The sequence below is a fragment of the Populus nigra genome, chromosome 7 (assembly GCF_951802175.1).
Source record: "Populus nigra chromosome 7, ddPopNigr1.1, whole genome shotgun sequence".
Taxonomy (NCBI): domain Eukaryota; kingdom Viridiplantae; phylum Streptophyta; class Magnoliopsida; order Malpighiales; family Salicaceae; genus Populus; species Populus nigra.
In genome coordinates, this window is record NC_084858.1 from 3,864,952 (window position 1) to 3,885,275 (window position 20,324).

General features: G+C 34.7%; 3 protein-coding genes across 3 annotated transcripts; all 3 read left to right on the forward strand.

The window, feature by feature from the left end:
• The first annotated feature begins 4,206 nt into the window (after nt 1-4,206).
• On the forward strand, nt 4,207-6,164 carry LOC133698703 (probable ribosome biogenesis protein RLP24). The gene is made up of 5 exons (XM_062121731.1): nt 4,207-4,348; nt 4,529-4,643; nt 5,304-5,417; nt 5,543-5,679; nt 5,765-6,164. The coding sequence occupies exons 2-5, from the start codon at nt 4,563-4,565 to the stop codon at nt 5,937-5,939; spliced, it is 507 nt and encodes a 168-aa protein (XP_061977715.1). The 5' UTR covers nt 4,207-4,348; nt 4,529-4,562; the 3' UTR covers nt 5,940-6,164.
• A 559-nt stretch (nt 6,165-6,723) lies between these two features.
• LOC133698226 (probable 2-carboxy-D-arabinitol-1-phosphatase) lies at nt 6,724-10,377 on the forward strand. The gene is made up of 9 exons (XM_062121080.1): nt 6,724-7,185; nt 7,294-7,399; nt 7,497-7,713; nt 7,809-7,933; nt 8,350-8,448; nt 9,096-9,149; nt 9,226-9,324; nt 9,469-9,576; nt 9,794-10,377. Exons 1-9 carry the CDS (start codon nt 6,812-6,814, stop codon nt 10,166-10,168), a joined length of 1,557 nt encoding a protein of 518 aa, XP_061977064.1. The 5' UTR covers nt 6,724-6,811; the 3' UTR covers nt 10,169-10,377.
• Nucleotides 10,378-16,580: 6,203 nt separating this feature from the next.
• On the forward strand, nt 16,581-17,996 carry LOC133698996 (uncharacterized). The gene has a single exon (XM_062122119.1). The coding sequence runs from the start codon at nt 16,920-16,922 to the stop codon at nt 17,820-17,822; it is 903 nt and encodes a 300-aa protein (XP_061978103.1). The 5' UTR covers nt 16,581-16,919; the 3' UTR covers nt 17,823-17,996.
• The last annotated feature ends 2,328 nt before the right edge of the window (nt 17,997-20,324 follow it).

Genomic DNA, 20,324 nt, shown 5'->3' on the forward strand with positions numbered 1-20,324 from the left:
GGCGGTGAAGGCCAGCATGGTTTTCCGGTGATAAAAGTAAAAGTGTGTCGCAGGAATTGAAGTGGATTGAGATCTTATAGCCAACAACCTAATGGATTTGGAAAATGTTCAATAAAGGCTTTGATTTTGGTATTAAATATTAATTATGAGAGTGACATTGAATGTTCTTTGAAAAGGACAATTATACATGAAACGCAAAAGTTCTTCTCTTTGATCTGCTGCCTCCACGAGAAAAAAGGTTATTTTACCCGAGGGAGGTGTGGCCTTGTGTATGAAAGTATAGTAAGAAAAATATTTATTTCGGATTAAATTATCGTGGATGACCCTAAAACAGGTCTTGATTTCGTGTTTACAAAACCAGAAGAAGGGCAAGGGCAAACCTTGTTTGCTTTGTGTATTTTTATGGTTAGGGTTTCCTCGGGGGCTAAACTATCATTTTTCAAGTAGAACGTTTGAGTTTCTATAATAATATATAATTAGGTATATAAAGAGAGTTTTAATTTAATTAGTTTATCTGTATCTTTAATCAAATAGTTTTTTTATCTATAATGTGAGCGAGGTTTTTCATATTGTTATTATTAGTAATAATATATGTATTCATATCACAATATGATTAGGATATTAGTCGTTCTAGAAGTGAATTCATTAATTATAGAAGCAAAACAATCCATTTTACCAAGTAATGTCTTGAGAAGTTAGGTTTCAAAAGCTTACATCGTGAGATTTGCAGAAGTGTACAAAAAGAGTTTTGGGTTTCTCGAAACATACACAAGTGGTGAAAATAATAAATTTTAAAAAATTTCAGGAGTTTCAAGTATTATATTAGATAGATTTAGAGTTGTTTATGGTTTATAAGAAGATTACTTGGAGATCAAATGTTCTTTTTATTTTGAATAATTACTTCAATGTTAGATTGTCATAAATCACAAACCATTCAAGTGTCCAACATCTAACAGTAATTCACACGAACTACCAATAAGAAATCTTCTAAATCCACTTAGAAGAGAGGAGTTGTTATGCCTTTGTGTACTAGCTTTTTTCTTTCGTGTTTTTTAGGTGTCATGTACTATATAATTTTCTATATATATAAAAAAAGACATGGCATTCTATTTATGTGACAACCATTAAAACCTGTAAATAGTAAAATATCAATTTACCCTCTAAATAAAAGCACTTATATTATTTCAGGACACTTTTAGAAATTTATTTAATCAATTCTTTACTTTAATTTTTTTAGGTCTATAGTTATAATTTTCTATATAAATTAAATTATAGACCTCAGTTTCTAAATTTTATTTACAATTAAGTCATACTTGATTAATCATTATATTCTAATTTTTAGCAGAAGGTTCTTAAGTTTGTGATCCATTAGGTTCTCTAATAAGTTGAATTAAATATAAATTTCAATAATAAATAGAATATGATTAAATAAATTAATTTATTATCAATTCAACAATTGATTAATTTATATTTAAAAATCAAGTACAATGTCTAACAACTTGTCATGATTCCTCAAATAATAAAAAAATCATAAGTGATTTAACTTAACATTTTACTGACCAATTTCTCAGTATAATTATTATTCATTCATAAACAATATTTCAATTTAGACATTATAGTATGAAGTGTGTCTATTATATCAAATCATATTTATCCTAAACACTATAGTCATTGATTATTTGATTAAGATTTGAAATTATTTTAAAATCTTATTTCACCCCGCGCAAGAATTTATAACAAGTACCATATCAAATTATGTTTATCCTCAACACTATAATCATTGATTATGTAAATAAGATTTGAATTTTTTTCAAATCTTATTCCACCTCGTATAAGGATTTATAATGAGTACTATTTGAGAGTATATGAAACATTTTTTTTAATTCACATATGATGATGGATTTTTTTTATTACTCAAATACCCTCACATAGTTCTTGTTATATTCAATATCTGCTTATTTGTTACCCTTGATTAGGATAACATGTTGTAAGATGAAAGCATAACATTTCTATATAAGATAATTTAAGATAATATTTAGTGGTTTATTCTAAATTTACTAGTAAAATATTCGATGAATATTAAATATAAATAAATTTTTATTAATAAATTAAATATATTTATAAAAATAAAAATCAATAAGACGTATAATATCTTATAATTTATGCACCCACATAACCCACATGCAAATTTAGTATCTTTGTGCTGTAACGAGTTACTTATTTTCCCTCCAGTCCCGAGATTCTCTAGCCCGATGGAGAAATTTTAAATAATGATAGCACAGAAGGAAAATCCAATGCGCAATTTACATGCTATACACGGAGAAAACCTTACACTGATTTCCCCCCCACAAATAACTGGTCAAACGTCCACACACATGTTTCGTACTTCATGAGTTTTCCAGACAGCATGTTACTTGATTTTTCCTCCAGTCCTGAGATTCTATTTCTAACTGTGAAATGAAAAAAAAATCTAGAGATTTTGCAGTATAAAATATCCTGAGAGAAAAAAAAACCAATAACGAGGTTATAAATTTAAATGAGGATGTTTTTTTTTTTTTTTTATCTGTCCTCTTCTCAGATGCTTGATTTATCAGGAAACAGAGAGAGGAACATAAATGTAGACCCCCAGGAGGTGAGAAAGCAACGGCTCTTTTGTCATCAGCTCGGAGCTGTGGCCATAGCCAGAGTCGGAACCAGACCGCCAGATGTTACCAAAGTACCAACTAGCCGTTCGAGCTTGGCGATTAACAAGGCTGTTAAAATCTCTTACGGTCTTCTCAATGGGCAGCCTGACATATGTAAAACAATTTTTTTTTGGGTTTGGAATAGCTTCCAGTATTTGAATTAGCACTAATAGTAAAGGAGAGAAAAAAAATAACTTTAAAGGATCGTGTGGTGCGTGTTAACTGGGCAAAACTAAACACAGAAGTTGTTTTGTTATGAAAGAAAAGATCCTTAAAGGACTGGAATCGAAGATTGTTTATGTAATATTAAACTCATGTAATTGTATTTATACAAATATTTCTAGTGAATATAGGTTTTGTTTTTTTAGATTAATATAGATGTTCGAGTCAACTTACACGTATCTCAACTAATTTTATAAATTTTAAAATTAATAATCATGTAAATCTTAAACAACTATTATATAAATAATTACAGAATTCAAACTTAAACTACAACATAAATAAACCCTAAAGTTCCACCTTCTTCCCGATAGCCACCACCTAAATAGTTATATACGTTTTGTTCCTATTATTTGTTGGGGGTAGACTAGGTCTGATCAAAGGACAGTGCATCCGAGTGTAATAATTGATTTCGGGTGTTCCGAGGACTTCATTTAGGGTTTGGTCTTCGTGTGATGTTATCCAGCCCTGTGGGTGTTCTCTTATTGGATCTTGTAGACATCCTAGGCCCAGGCCCAGTTTAGTGGTGAGTGCATTGGAATTTTTTTCATTTTTATAGATTTAATAATTCTTAGATGTTTGTAAGTGTGGTGTTTGTTATTTTTTAAAGTATTTATTATTTAAAATATATTAAAATAATATTTTTTATTTTGTTAAAAAAATATTTTTGATATTAATATATTAAAATGATATAAAAACATAAAAATATTAATTTAAATTAAAAAAAATTATTTTTTTTAAAAACACTTTTAAACTCTAAATCAAATGTAAAGTAATGAGATCTATTTTGACCTTACATGTTATGATTGTAGGCTCATGTTTTTTTGCTAATCTTATTTCAAATTCAAGGATACATTTCATGTAGCTGAAGCTGAGATGTAGACCCAAATCTATAAAAAAATAATAGAGAGTAAAATAAAATAATCTGAAAATAAATTGATGAGCATTGAGTCGTAAATTTGACTTTTGAATAACTGAAAAAAAATAATAAATAAATAAAATTTCAAATAATTAAATACATCTAAAAACAAATGTGTAATTAATATGGTAAAAGATATAAAATTGAGAAATAAAAAAAATGAATACCTAATTCCAATTTCCAATACATCAGTAGAAACAAAAATGTCCAATTTAAAAATAAGAGGACTAGGCCATTTCAATATGTATAAAAACTCAAGGGCCAAAATGTTAGTAATTGCTGAAACGAGGGTCAATTACTCTTCACAAAGCATAAGACATCTTCATAAATAAAAATCCCGGGAGGGGCCAATTCGTAAACTTATAAACTAATCGGGACCATCATAAATAGAGAAAAAACGGCGGTTACCTAAAATCTTATTTGTAGGGTTTTCCTGCCCTCTTCTCTTCCAGAACACCGAATCAAGGTATCTCACTAGCTATACCGGCAGCCGCCGCCGACAACAACGAAGCGAAGTCTTCAAATTGTTAAGTCACTAATCTCTACTCGAATACCTTAATCTTTGTCGATACCCATTTTGAATGTTTTTAATTAATTTTCTTGCTGTAATAAATTGCAAAGAATTTTTAGGTTATGTGACAATTTCTTGTGGCTAACGGATTATTTAGAAGTAATTTATTTCTTATATGATTTATTTATTGCTTCAGAAATTGGGGATATTTTTTTAAAGAAGAGACGCAATGAGGTTGGAGAAGTGTTGGTTCTGCTCCTCGACTGTATACCCGGGGCACGGTATCCAGTTTGTCCGCAATGATGCTAAGGTAAAATACTGGTATACGAGGATTTTATTAACCTAGTATGCAAATGATTTTTGTTGGATCAATTTGAGGGTGGACTGAGACTAATCAATTTGAGGTTTATAGTTGTGAATAGTTGTTAGGCTGTGTAGGGGAATGAAATTGTTACTTCTAAGTCGTGAAATTACGGTGCGCTTCGCTTGTATGTCGAGTGGTTGAACTCATTGTAGTATAAGTGAGTTTACTTTTAGTGGTTGAATTGGTGTTTGGGAAGAGTTAGCACTGCCGTATCTGTTATTATTCATGCGACAAATTGGCATGCAGTTTGGGTAGATTTTGTTGACCTTTAAGTCACTGGTAATCCCAGGTGAGTGTTTTTGTATCAAATTAGGGCTTAGTTAAGGGATTGAAAATAAGATTCGTGGTTTTGAGGATCAATAATTGATTGAAGTTTGCAGCATTGGTGTCAGATTTTTGAAATCTAGTGTAATGTTTAGCTATTCCTTTGGAGAATGTTTTTTGTTTTGTTATTAACGATATTATTAGTTTGTAATCCATTGGATTGTTTGTCGTGTGAAATTTTGCTTGACAGTTCATCCAGTTAGTTTCTGATTTATATTACTGATCTGACCTATAATATTGTTGGTCAAAGAAGTTGTGCATCAAGCTGAACCTTTTTTGCAGATTTTTCGATTTTGTAGATCCAAGTGCCACAAGAACTTCAAAATGAAGAGGAACCCTCGCAAAGTAAAATGGACCAAGGCCTATAGAAGGTTGCATGGGAAGGACATGACACAGGTTAGGAGACACCTCTCACTTTTGTTTATGCCTTTAGTTGCTTTTGTCTTTGGATTGAAAAATCAAACCCATCAGATTTGTTACTGTGCTTGTCCTGCTGCTCATTCCCATCTTGTTTGGAAAAGGATACAACCTTCGAGTTTGAGAGAAAGCGAAATAGGCCTGAGAGATATGATAGGAATCTTGCTGAGAATACTTTGAAGGCTATTAAGAAGATTGATAAGGTCAGATCCGACCGGGCAGCAAGCCACATAGAGAAGAGGTTCTACATCCACCTTATTATCTCCTTTATGAGATGTTACAGTTTTTTTCTGGAATCTATCAATGTTAATCGAAAATCTTGGCAGGTTGAAGGTCAGGAAAGGCAAGGAGCGGAGAGAGGCACAAAAGGAATTGGAGCAGTCGATTCACTTGGTCAAGGCTCCTCAAGTGCTTCGACAAGACCAATCTCTCACGTTACCCAAGATCAAAGTCGAGGTTTCTCAACCAAAAAGCGAGAAAAATCAGGCAATGGAAGAGTGATTTTGTTAGCCAGTTCTTTAGTTTGTATTTTTGCTTTGTTCCCTCTGTTTTTCTTTTCTTCTTTTTTGCCTCGTATCCCGTGAGAAGGATAGCGGTGGTGGTGCTTCAGCATTTCTGCTGATGCGCTCGTTGTTGTCAAGGTCACTCATGGAGGGATAAGATTGTGCTCTGTTTTCATTTCTTTGCTGTGACAGGCAGGTATTTATGAAAATTGAACTCCAAGTATATTGAGTCCTTGCATATGCAGCTATCTTTTTCACTGTGCGTTTCTGCAACTTTTTCTTTGTTGCCTGGCAAATGCAATACCTCCATAGAGTGAGCTGGTGTTTATTTCAGAGGCAAAATTTCAATCAAGGTTCTGCTTGGCAGCCTCGTAACTTTTCTTTTCCTCCTTTTTTCCTTGAAAGAACCTCGTAGGCATTTGCTTGGACAGTGAAATGGAATCATTTCAATTTGATATCAAATAAATTCATCTTAAAATAATTAAAAAAGCATCAATTTATTATTATTTTTTTGTACAAAAACATATTAAAAAGAATCCAATTTAAATGAATATTATCCCGGTCTATCAAAGAGTTTTGTTGAAATAGTGAATTTTTAGTTATCAATCAAGCTTGGATTGTCATTCAGATTAATATCAAATACAAAATTAATCAGGCACCATGTTAATAAGTTTAAAGTGTTTTAATTTTTTTTTTTCGAAATAAAATGTTTTCGAACTGAAAAGGAAAAATCTTCCCATTCGGGACACGTGTCATTCGTTCAGTTTGGATACACTAGCAACGGTAATCACTGACCACTCAACCAGCAAAACGAACACAAATAAGCGCCAAGACTAATCACAACGAAACCCACACAAGAAAATCTTGCAAATGCTTTCAGTTTCACCTCCTCCGTCTCTTCCCCTCCGCAACCACCACAACCGCAGCCTCGTCCACCACAGAAACCACCGTATTCTCTTCACAGTCCGTTCATCTTCATCCTCAAGCATCCAAGAAGCTGCAGAGGAAAAAACATCAAATGAAAAGAACTTATTGAGCTCCGAGCTCTACTCCACGACACCGTTTCCTTCAATCAAAGCAGCAAAGAGAGTAATTCTTGTGCGTCACGGGCAAAGCACGTGGAATGAAGAAGGACGGATCCAAGGCAGCTCTGATTTCTCCGTTTTAACTAAGAAAGGCGAGGCTCAAGCCGAGACCTCTCGTCAAATGCTCATCGATGATTCCTTCGATGTTTGCTTCTCCAGGTCTCTCCCCTATGCGATGACGTTTATCGAGCTTTAGTTGTCGTTTTGTTTCTATTTTTTCGTTAATTTTTGTAATGAATTCTGTGGTTAATTGTGGTTCATTTTCAGCCCTTTGATTCGGTCGAAAAGAACGGCGGAGATCATATGGGGATCGCGAAAGGTGAACATGATTACGGATTCTGATTTGAGAGAAATTGATCTTTATTCATTTCAAGTGAGTTTTATTTCCGTTTTTGAAATTTTGTTTTATTTATTAAAAAATAATGCTTAGAATATTATAGTAATTGATTTTTTTTTTTTAATTTTGAAAGGGGTTATTGAAGCATGAGGGGAAGGCGAAGTTCGGAGCAGCGTTTAGGCAATGGCAAGTTGATGCGGCGAATTTTAATATTGATGGCCATTTTCCTGTGAGGGAGTTGTGGGGGCGGGCGAGGAATTGCTGGAATAAAATTCTTGCACATGAAAGTAGGTCTGTTCTTGTGGTTGCTCATAACGCTGTTAATCAGGCTCTTGTTGCTACAGCTATTGGTTGGTACTCGTATATTGTTTTTGTTTTGTGATTTGTAATGCTGAAGAAAAAGAGGATTTAGATTTTGCGTTTATGTTTTTTATTGTGCAATCAGGATTAGGGACGGAGTATTTTAGGATTTTGCTTCAGAGTAATTGTGGTGTGAGTGTGCTGGATTTCGCCCCACGAGTTGATGATGGAGATGGATCTCCTTATATTTGTCTTAATCGTTTAAATCAGGTACGCTGCAAGTTTAATGATAACGACTTGTATAATGTTGCACATGTCACTGTAACTAATCTCCAGGGAAAATAAATAGGCATGTTTCGAACTTCAATGTGTATGGAATTCTACAACTAATTGTGACATTGGACAACGACTCTAGGAAGGCAATCCTTTGATATCTACTCTTTATGGGATCTTGAAATGATTGATAAGGATTCTGTAAAATGCATTTTTTGACGAATGATTCAGCAAAACGCTTTCTAGTAATGCTGTATTGATTGCAAGTTAAACAATTCCTAGTTCTTATGTGAGATTACAGTGATATCTTGCACACAAGTTATTTTTGTAGTTTAACAAGAAGTCTAGCTATACTATATGGTTTCTGTAACATGTTGCTTTATCTGTTAAATTCTATTGAAATATTGATGCAGACACCCAATTCACCTGTTGCTGCTGGAAGTTCTGCAGGCAGAAAAACCAGTAAGCGGATCATACTCGTTTCTCATGGAACTACGCAGGGTGGTACAGAGGTTTGTAGCGATCATAGACAATGTTTTTGCTAATGTTGCCTCCATCTTCTTTCCTGATCAGCTGTCTAAGTAGATATGCTCAATGCTTGCGGTAGGATAGTAAAGGAAACACAGCGAGTGCTCTTGTCTCCTCTTGGACTTGGTGTAGGTCGATATTTGTAGTCTTAACATAAGTGAGATATTGGATTCTGTAACATCGATAGTTAGGGTGGGAGATGCATTATATTTCTTGAGTTTATGACTGGGAAGAGTCAGGAGAAAATTTGAGCACTTCTACATTTGAAATATTGTGTTGAAGGGAACAGTTAATGTAATATCAAAATAACTGCATGCTGTCGTGTGGAAATGAATATGTTTAACTACAAACAAAAAAACACTAGTCTCACGCACATAGCACTACAGCAAGCATGCAGCATATCTAAACAAGCTAAGAGTAGCCAATGATGCTTGATGTAGGGAGTGAGTTGGTGTTCGTGGAATCCGCTATTGAACTTTGAAGATGACATTTCATTCAATACAAGAAAACACTTGTTGCCTGAAAGTTAATGTGATCATTTGAGAGTTAATGTGAAGTTTTCTGGTCTTACTTTGCAGCAATTTTGGTTTGTCTCTTTGACGGGATATTTGACCCCTTCAATGTTTTCCAGGCTACCTTTTCAAATTCTGGGAATCAGCCAATGAGCATGCTTGGAATTATACAGGTACCTCATCCATATAACAGTACCTAATAGTTGTCACAAAGCCATGTCCTGAATTTCTTTTCACAACCCTTGACAGTCCCAGAAAACTGCAGAACTGCTTCTTGATCTGAATGTGAGCACCATAGTCAGCAGTCCTCAGAATGCTTGTGTTGAGATGGCAACGACTATCTCCAGAGTAAGCTCTTCCTCCGTACTCGAGTCAGTATGTTGAATATACATAGTGGGAAAATGAGTTGGTTCTGAGATTTGACTTGTTGAGGAGTATTTTAGCTTCACTGCCGAGTTTTTTTCCAGCCATGACCAGCTTACTCAATTGCAGGTGCAAGAAGCTGCAGATTGCTTGGGTGCTGATTGCGTGCCGCGGTGTGTAGAGATGAAACAGATCCAGGAACTTGATGTCAGAGACATCCTTCAACTATCAAACAAGGCAAGATATGAAGCAAATCTTTTGGCATATTATGACTATTCTGAGTAGAATTTTGTAAGAAACTAAACAAGCATGCCAAATAATTGGATGCTGAGTCTCAAAAGAATGCATGCATGATCTTGCCACTTTGCTATGTTTTAATCCAAAGCCATGCAAGTAACTTCACTGTGTTAGTATGCGATTGTCCATGTAATTTTCTTCTTTATAATCTCCACAGGATGCGACTGAGGTTCCACTACTTCAGCCTGGATTCTTAAATAGATTTGAGGATGAGGCACTATCAGCACTGTGGGAACAGTCTGGGAAAGCCTGGCAATCTCTGTTAAATGAATTGTCTGATGAATCCAAGTCCGAAAAGATTGTGGTTGCAGTTGGTGATCCTGCTATTCACATTGCATTAATGGGGCACTGCCTAAATCTGACCGAAGACTGGATGGGATCATTCCATCTCGACGCCGGGAGCATTAGTGTCCTGGACTTTCCTGATGGACCTACTGGTAGAGGGACTATCCGGTGTATAAATTACACGGCTCATCTGGGAAGATGGTCAATACCCATTACTAGATCAACAATTGACGATGAAGAGTTTTAATTTTCAAAATGTATAGTTTTGGTATTAACTTGAAATGATAATTTCATCCCGAAAAAAATACCAATCCTAAAGCAGGGCATAGCAATGATGTATAGTAAAATCGTTTGCTGTAATTTTGAAATTCTAAGTGGTTGATTCGATGGTCAAGGAGTTCTACTTCCTTCGGCTTTCTAAGTTCGATCCTTGAAGTTATAATATTTTTTTTTTTTGAACGTATCAGACCGAAATGAGTTATGTCTTGAACAATAGATTGACGCGTAAGTTAATCCAAAGATATACGCATTGAATTAAAAAAAAGAAGATCACACGTTAACAATATGAATTTTTGTTTCTCAATTTTCTTCAATTCGTCTTCCCAAGTTGAACCTCCGTTGTCATTCCCGCATTTCGTCCTCAAGATTGGCGCGTCGAGAATTGAGCTCGCTTTTTCCTGTACACGGAGCCATTGCTTCTGCTTGCCCTGAATCCAAGCCCCCAACCGAAGTCACCACGTCCTCTGAAGGTCACTCCTTTTCACCCCTCCTCTCCTTCTTTTATATTTATGAAATGGAATGCATAATTTAGTGAATATTGCTGGTCTTTTTTTTTTCTTTTTTTGGTTACTGTTTGGTAGTAGAATGAACTTGGTAGCGCACCAGAACAAGAAAATCGGCATTGAAGAGCAAGTTTGAGGTTTTTTCTTAGGGCACAAATGGTCAGAATTGGAAGATGTGTTTAACTTGTGAAAACGAAATTTAGGCTTGACGGAGATGAAAAAAACCTCTAACTTGGTTCGAGTGGATATAATTTGTAGAGGAAAGAGACAGCTGGGCTTCTTTGCTTGTGAGGTTAGCTTGCACTTGCGTCCACTCCAACATGGTAGAGCTGGAGAAATCCAAAAACAAGCTACAGGAGGATGCAAATGCTAGGGGAAGGTGAATTTGTACAGGAAATTGAGGATATTTGGTAACCACTTGTACCCTTAGGGTTCATCTGAAGTGTCCTATCATCTATGCTTGCATGGAGTGACAGCAACTTTTGTGAAATGTGCAGTATTCAAATTCTAAAACATTTGGGCTTACCTGCTGACGTCCCTGCAATTCACAATTCACAAGAATAGTAAAACTAATTTTACCCGAGAAGTAACTTACCACCGAGAGGTCCGAGACTCATGAGTCATGACACTATTTATTGTAATGTTATAATTAAGAAATTATCTTTGAACAGAAAAACCATTGATATAGGCACAGGGACAAATTGATATTTTTACCGTAATTTAATAACCTTTAATATAATATACAGAGTTAAATTTGTCATTTTGTTTTTGTTTTGCCGCCGGAAAATGACCACTTTAATCTGCGAATAAAAAAATATTTTGCCTTTCACTTGAGGGTTTTTTAGTCTTTTTTTTTTTAAAAATAGTATAACTACTTTGATGCTTTTAAAACAAAATCAATATAACTCCAGGATTTTTTGATTATTTAACATTGATTTTATTATAAATTTAAAGGTTATTCAAGAATATTATTTTAATTGATATATATTAAATATTATTTTAAAAAACTTGTTGGTGTATGCAACATGTTCTAGTGTGTGAATGACTCTGGCGCTGTTTGGGTGGCGCATGTGAGGTCGTACAGCTACCAAACACCGCTGTATAGGATGACATTTAGAATATCTCGACGCCATTTACATGATGAGGTAATTTTAGACTAGTGAATTAAAGTTCGGATGACCTATTTTGCTGCAGATTATAAACGACTTGGTGCTGAGACGACCAAACTCCACCGATTGATAATAAAAATGAGATCACATATAAGTGGTACACGTGCTTCCTCTTATTCGCTCCATAGTTCCGACGAAGACCTATCCCCTCCTCCTCCTCTAGTGTCTCTATTCTAGTTTAATTGTATTTGAACTTATAAATGTTTAAACTTGTAGTAAATATTTTATTTTTATATTAATTTAATTAATTTTAATTATTTTCTATTTTTATTTCATATTTTTTTCAAAAAATATTTTTAAATTATTATTGATGAGCTTAGTCCATTGGTATATTTCAGAGAGTTGAAAAAAAATAACTGCAAATATCACTGATTTTTTATTTTTGTTTAATAGATATTTTTTTATAAGAAATTCTAAATTATTACTGACGAGGTTACCGATGACTTAAGCCAGTCGGTATATTTTAGAGAATTGAAAAAAATTACTATAAATATCATTGCCATTGTTTACTTACCGATAAAATAACAGGCGATCTGTTTGATGACTATATATGTCAAATTCACCAAAAAAAAATACCGACAGATAGAAAAATCAGCGATGGAATGACATATATTTTTTTTATGTTGGTGATATGTTATATTTATCAAGGAATTACTAATAGAATAAAGTGGAAATTTTTTTTTGACATGCTTTTTTGTCAATAAAGCCATCATAAAATTGTTATTAACGGACTTATTGACAGACCACAAATCACCGATAAGAGTTTTATTTATATATTATATTTGTTAGTGACCTTGTTAGAATTTGTTTTTTTTGATGAATTGTGAGTATAAAAATCAACAAAATATTCTGTTAAAAATTCTGATAGGGTATCATAGGTCCAAGCAAGTTTTTCTAAGATTCATCATATTCTACTTTACATGAAGAGCAATTGGTGTCTTATTTTTCTGTTGAAACATTGTATTCTCCCTGGGCAATATGTTTTTATTTTATTTTTTTTATTTTTTCGAGGTTTATCAGTTCATGTGGCAATTATTGTCTTGTGTTCAAGGTCAATAATTTGAAGTCACCAACTTTCTGCGACTCGTTAAGTAAAAGTTGGATTGTGGTACTCTTAGCAGATGTTGATGTATTCTGTGGAGATGGCGAAAAAGAATGGAAAGCTAGTTCTTAAATTAGTCCACGTGGCACAATTTGCTGAATTTGCGTTGAGAAGTATTCTCCATTAACGTGGCAGAAACAAGTGTTCAAGGATCTGATATTCAGCTGATTCTTTTTTTTCTACATCAAATTTTTCCACCATGAACATCAAATGCGTTATTTCACGTTTTCAGGCAATCATTTGTATATAAAAATAAGTTTGTGAGATATTCATGTACAATGTGTCTGTACTCCATTGAAGGCAAGAAACTTGGCGTCTAAATGATATGACAGAAGAGTTGACTAATCCAGAGTTATTAAACTTGGGTAGAAGGTTAACGGGGAATTATTAAAAACTAATATAAATTATATTTTAAAATTATATTTAATAATTTAAGTTATTATGTTAAGATGATTTTTTGATATGGTATCAGAGTTTTGATGACTTAGTGGTTACAAGTTTGAATTTTACTATTTTTATTTATTTGATAAAAATTAAATATAAAGTAATGTGAACCTGTGTAAATTTCAAGCTCAAAAGACTTTCACTTGAGGGGGTGTGTTAGAGAGTAATATAAATTATATCATGGGATCTCACCTAACAGCTTAAGTTATTGGGTTGAGATGATTTTTTTGCATAAATTTAGCCTATACTATATTTTAAAAAACTAGATGGAAATTAATTTCAAATCTCATTTGATTTTTTTAAAGATATTTTTTTATTTGATTTTATTTAAAATTAAAACGTTGTTTTTTTGAGTTTTGTAACTATGAATAATCCAATAGTGACATTAAAAAACTGGGGCAAAAAATTAATACGGAATAGGAAGTGACACTTTCGGTTGGTTCTAATTCATGATTGATGTTAACAGGAAGTGGACCTTCAACAACTTCCCAGAAACAACAAACCTATCAGATTCTCTGTTCCCACATGACGCTACTAATATACAAATTTCCTTTACTACTTCTTTCTCTATTATTATATTCATTATTTTTAATGCAAATTAGCTTGGAGAACTAAAATCGCATGTCATGTGATGATTTAGCTGAGGGAAATAATAAATGAGAGGCTATGGAGGTGTGAATAAGATAATGCAGAGAAGGAAGAGGGAAAGTGTTCAAGTTACTGACACTTTTCTTGTTTATTAGTAGGGTTTTGGGATCAAAGCTCACAGCACAGTTTTTTATTATCAGCTTCTTGTCATGATGACCAAGAAGCAAATTGTGTAGAAGTCAGCTCTCAGTGTGGTTAGATTAAGCTTATCACCCCTCTGTTTTAGGGGATTGTTTGCAGTTGAGCAGTACAGTCAAATATGAGACGGCAGCAACTTTATCAGTTGCTATACAAAGATTTATGCTATGTTGTCCAGTTCTGAGTTCTGACTCCATTTTCATGAGCATTGCTAGTTACTGGCAACTGTATAGTAAAAAACTATGAGCCTCTCCATGCCCATTTTATGTGCGAGCAGATTGTATATACAAGAGGACAACATCTAGTGATATTAGCAGGAATTTGGTACAGTCGAACAGCCACAAATATATTCCCTTCTATTCTGAAACTTTCCTCAGCATCATGTTCTCTTCAACCCTCCAATCCCTTAGGCTCGCACACTACAAGGCTTTCAGAAAACAGTTGGCTCTATATTCTGCAAGTTGCAACAAGCATGATATGACACTTCCTTTCCTGACAAGAATAGATTCATCTACTGTTATTTCACTCCCTATAACTAACTAATCAATGAGCAGGCTACAAGCCAATTGTTCTTAAAAAATTCCCTTCGTTATTGCTGTATGATTTCTGTGAAGCTTCTTAAAGTGTAAGCCAATCTCAAAGCACTAATGGGCATGTAAATAAAGAAAAAAAAAGTAGCTCATGTGAATTTGATGTGGTCCCAACTCCCAACCGAGTTCTGATTAAAATCTACGCGTCAAACCCCAATAGATTAACCTTTCCATTCCTGTAAATTATGGTTCAAAACCCAAATGATTAACCTTTCCATGCAAATGGTGATCTGGGTTGGTGAGGATTTCTTGGAATCACGTAAAGCCAAAAGAGAAGAACTCCATCCCAGTGGGATTTTGTGTTCTTCATGGTTGTCGCTCTCACGTTTCCTGACGTTTTTAGGTGCTTCGACAGCTACCTAATGCTGGGATTAATGCTATAAAAGAAATTTGGAATACATCTTTTTCGGTAACCAAACCAGGAATAAAGTTGTGACTTGCAGAAAGATTCAAAGCCTTACCCACGCATGGATTACGAGTTAATGATGATGGATCAATCAGCTTAGGGCACTACTAACTAATCGACAAGCCTTTTCCCATGTGTTTAGGACCATAAAAATTAAAATAGAAACCTGATGTGGTAGTAGGACCATAAAAAATTTCAATAATCAAACATGATGGGTGTTTTCTGATGTGGTAGGAGTCGTCACTTGATCATCTCACCTGAACAAACTTAAGGCCTAAGTCAATCATCACCTGAAATTAAAAGGGGTGAGAAAAAAAAAGTTACCTTTTAGTGTATAGTCTAGCCAATGGGGAAAAAAACAAGGAAGAGAAATCATAAAATCGCAAATGCCTTGATGGGATGCTAGACACTAATAATAATAATAATAATAATAAAAAACAAGATCCTTTGTAACGTTTCTTGAATAGCAGATTCAACATCCTTCTGCACAACAGTTTGCTTGTACAACAGTTTGATTGTCATGATAAGGGAATATGCCCTTGCTGTAGGACCAGACCAGACCATCCTGTGGTCCATAACACAAAAGCATGCTTCCTCTCTCGTCTTCTGTTTTTTGTTATATTATTTTGATATGTTAATATTAAAAATAAATAAAAATATCATTTTAATATATTTCTAAGTAAAAAATAATTTAAAAAATAATATTTATCATGTACTAAACTCCCTTTTAATCTTATAACATGCAATATCATCACTGATTAAAATATTCTCCCACAAATATTCTCTTTCTTTGAATTTTCATTATCCCTTGCTTTTAAACTAGTCAGAGGTGAGCAGGGAGTAGCAGTTGGTGGGTGGGTCATTGCCTATCCAGACAATTTATTTCTCTAGCAGAAATTCACCCACAAGTATTGTTCCATCACATAATACCCAAGATGTTTTACTGTGAATTTATGATTAATCTCCCTTCCCCTCCTGTAATTAAAAGGAGTATTTGGTCTTTCGTTATTCAAAATATCAATCCTCATTAAAAAAATAATCATGATTAATATTAAAATCCCTCACTAATTTTTCTCTTTTAATCATTCCTTTCTCTTTATATCACTCGTTAAAGCCTAGGAATGGAGTTAAGGACAAACCATGGTCACTTCATAGACTCGCAAATGATGCTGGTATGGTATTCAGACCAGGTCCAGGTCCGACCTCTTTTAAGTATGCCTTTGCCCTCTTTCTCCTTTTGTTATATATATATATATATATATATATATATATATATATATATATATATATGAACTGGCAAAAGTGATTAAACGAAGAAACCATGAAGGTTTCGGCCTCAATCTTCTTCTTCTTCGTCTTTTTTAATAAAAACAATTCTCCTTTCTTTTCTTTTCTTACAGATGTATAATTTAAGGTGGGAGAGAGAGAGAGAGAGAGAGAGAGAGAGAGAGAGAGAGGTTTTCTTCCCTGCCTTTCCATATCTCTATCCTTGTAAAACGAATTTTCCTTGTAAAAAAATTTAAAAAGAGAGTTCAAAAAAGCACCTACCCTGGTCAGCTTTTAAACTAAACATTTTCTTCTTACCACAAGCCAAAAGAGAAGCTCCCAACTCTCTTAACTCTCAGATCTCTCTCCCCCTCCCTATCTCTCTCCATATTGAAGAACCCAATCGAGGTTTATTCCATATCTTCATCGAAAGAATTGTTCTTGATCTTTACAATGAGAGATATAGTTTCTTGTTTTAGTGAAAATGCCATACAAGTCTCTCATTCTTCATGTTCTAGTTATTCAAACAATGCTTGTATCTCTCCAAGCCTAACCCCATCTGTCCAAAATGCAGTCTCTTGCTTCTATAAAATCATCCTCTCAACTAAAAAACAAATCTTGGCCAAAGTGTCTTGGTGCAAAAACCACACTACTCAAGGCCTCAGCATTAAATTTGGCAATGACCCTTCAACTTCTTTCAAACTCAGCACAAATACCAGGCTCTTTAGAAAGATGAAAGGCAACAAATTGATTGAATCTGATACTGTAAAGATCGAAGTCTTCTGGGATCTTTCTTCTGCTAAATATGAGTTAGGACCGGAACCTGTTGAAGGGTTTTATGTCCTGGTCATGGTCGATTCAGAAATAGGCCTAATATTGGGTGATATTGGAGAAGAAACTTTGACCAAGAAGTTCAAAACTAGCAGCACCCCAATTGCTAAAGTCACTCTCATTTCAAGGCAAGAGCATTGTTCAGGCAATACTTTATATGCTACGAAGGCACAATTTTGTGACACAGGAATTCAACATGACATCGTGATCAGATGTAGTGGAGAAAATGAAGGCTTGAAGCATCCAGTTTTATCTGTCTGTGTTGATAAGAAGACAGTGATTCGTGTACAGAGGCTGCAATGGAATTTTAGAGGCAACCAGACAATTTTTCTTGATGGATTGCTTATTGATCTGTTGTGGGATGTCCATGACTGGTTCTATAATCCTGGTTCTGGCTATGCTGTTTTCATGTTCAGGACAAGAAGTGGAATGGATAGCAGACTGTGGTTGGAGGAGAAGTTAGTGCAGAAAGATCAAGAAAGAGTTGAATTCTCTTTGTTGATTTATGCCAGTAAGAGCCCTTGAAGGAAATTTCACTAACTTCATCCATGCTTTTTTTTTTTTGTGTTGGTTTTCCTTTCATCTTGAAAGGCATAGATAATTGAATTCTTGTGATCATATAAGAAATAATTTCAGTTGTTCAGAAGCAGAAATGTGAAATTCAGATGTAAAAATTTAACTAGTTGGTTCTTAATTTTATCTGTCCGTCTCTCTTTCTTTGTTTTTTTAGACCGATTTTTCTTCTTTTTTCTAGGCTAAGGATGGCATAGACCAAATTATATGATATCTAAAATTTGAAGTGCTAGTGAATGGGAAGGTTCGAATTAGCTAAAAGGGGAGACGAAAGGCAAGGGCACTAAGGAGATTGTGAAGAATATCGATGAAGATTGCTTTTTTGGCATTAAAATGATGAAATAAAGTTGAATATCATGATAATGATTCGTACATTTTTACCATTTATGGATTTCCCTTTTTTTTTTTAGTTTAAGAAAATTGTTTTGTGTTTTTGTTGGTGATTTTTCCTAAGGTCATGGATTGATCTCAATCCAAGTCTTCAACCAAGTCGAACTCCAAATAAGTTCTTGCAACCATGTCCTTAAGACAAGCCCTGGATCCTTGCTTTCTGCTGTAATAGATCAATTCACAACATAAATGGAGATCATACTTGTTGACAACATAATTTTTTTTTTATTCATGTGTTAGGATATTCTATATAGTTTTCAAATGATTTTTCGGATGATCAACCAGCAAGTTGCATCGATGAAAATTAACGGGACGCCGAACAAATCATGCGTTTATCTTTCCTCGTACAGTCTTCGTCCTAAATCGCCATCTCATCCTTTAGGATTTGAAATTCGAGGGGTAAACATTAGAAATCCCAAATACAAACCATTAGCACATCTCTCGGATCATTCCCAAGATATCATTAACGCTAATTGCTGTGGTTATGCACCACATAACTGATTAGTCTTCTCTCTGTTCTCCTGTTTACTTGAAGACCCCAAGGTGTAAATGTCTGACATCGGACAGCGTTCTCCTGTTACTGCTTATGTCGTTACTTGTAAGCGTACGAGGACAATACTAATTACTATGGGTTCATTTGACAACATCACAGATTGCTATGCTTTTAACTTAAAGTAGGAATTATGCTTTTTTTCAAGAGTCAAAATTAGACTGAGAAATTCATTCTCACCTCTCTGAATTTTATGGGCTGGGATCCACATTTTTGCTGTATAAATGTTGGGGCAGTTAAAGCTTTGAAATTAAAGCTGGCGCCGTGCAATTAAGCCAAGCTGGAACAAGCTTGTGATCCTTAGACACGAGTCAACTCAACTCAATTCAATTTGATCCAAAAGAACTTTGCTCCACAAATTCAATCCAAGCTTTCGACATTATAATTAAATTAATTGGAGCATCCAAGCTTGTAATTATTGAAGACAGGGTACCAAGACTTCAATGCTTGATTTGTCTTCACTTATACCTCAATGTTCCCCTCGTATTACCATTTGGCCTGCCATTAAAACCGTTGTCTTTGTTTGGACAGGCAAAGTTCCATTTTCATGACAGTGGATTTCGCACAACTCTTGGAGATTTTACAGTACATCACTCCTTGATTACAGAGTCAGAGGAGGTGAGGATCTTTTACCGCACAACCGTGATCCATAAGGCACTTTGGGTATCTCTTAATATTTTACTGACATAAAAGTGTTCTATGAAAAAAAGAGAGAACATCATAACACATAGACACGTCTAGAAACGGACTGGTAAAGCAAAAAGGAGAGGAAAGGGGACTGGAAAAGGGAAAAGTTTATGAAGACGAGAATGGTAGCTAGCTAGGCCAGATTTGCTTTGTGAAATCCATCATCTTCATGTTGCTTCCAACAAGTTTCTCCTATTCCCCGGCGAGGTTGATTCTTCTTGTTTTTTAGCGACAAGGAAGGTCCAATTCCTCTTAAATTTCTTAACGACATCATATTGTCCTTCTGACAGTAAATTCCAATGCTGTTTATGGAGCATCTCAGAGCACTATGTGGTCATGACATCAGGCATGCGAGAATTTAATGTCTCTCTCAATTTGATTGCCAACGAAGGTAAAGTCGGTTAAAGCTGTCAGTCTTGTGGGCACTTGCAAAAACCAAAGAGCGAAATTCACACCCCCTCTACTATTTCTTGGGGGACCGTCAACTTAGCCAAAAACTGGCATTCAGATTCAATACTGTTAGGCACACCGGCACAAAACGAGATCCAAATAAAATCCCAGTCAATATTTGGCAAAATTTCTCTCATTTTGTCCAAGTTCTTGACAAAAAACTGGAAATCATCGTGGGCACGTAATTGAAAAATAAAAAGGAATCATCTAGGTAGTGACCCAGTCGTAAGAGCTTAGGACCAAGAGGTTTGCTCCCTCTATGGTCTCAGGTTTGAGCCATGTGGTTGCTTATATAATGGCCACTAGAGGCTTACATGGTCGTTAATTTCAGGGCCCGTAAGATTAGTCGAGGTACGCGTAAACTAGTCCGGACATCC

What these genes read in the sequence shown, in the direction of transcription:
- LOC133698703 (XM_062121731.1), top strand. Translation starts at nt 4,563, where the DNA reads ATGAGGTTGGAGAAGTGTTGGTTCTGCTCCTCGACTGTATACCCGGGG. An exon ending in TTGTCCGCAATGATGCTAAG is followed by an intron (nt 4,644 to 5,303) that starts GTAAAATACTGG and finishes CCTTTTTTGCAG; the next exon opens with ATTTTTCGATTTTGTAGATC. An exon ending in ATGGGAAGGACATGACACAG is followed by an intron (nt 5,418 to 5,542) that starts GTTAGGAGACAC and finishes TGTTTGGAAAAG; the next exon opens with GATACAACCTTCGAGTTTGA.
- LOC133698226 (XM_062121080.1), top strand. Translation starts at nt 6,812, where the DNA reads ATGCTTTCAGTTTCACCTCCTCCGTCTCTTCCCCTCCGCAACCACCAC. An exon ending in TCTTGTTGCTACAGCTATTG is followed by an intron (nt 7,714 to 7,808) that starts GTTGGTACTCGT and finishes TTGTGCAATCAG; the next exon opens with GATTAGGGACGGAGTATTTT. An exon ending in TCCTTCAACTATCAAACAAG is followed by an intron (nt 9,577 to 9,793) that starts GCAAGATATGAA and finishes TAATCTCCACAG; the next exon opens with GATGCGACTGAGGTTCCACT.
- LOC133698996 (XM_062122119.1), top strand. Translation starts at nt 16,920, where the DNA reads ATGAGAGATATAGTTTCTTGTTTTAGTGAAAATGCCATACAAGTCTCT.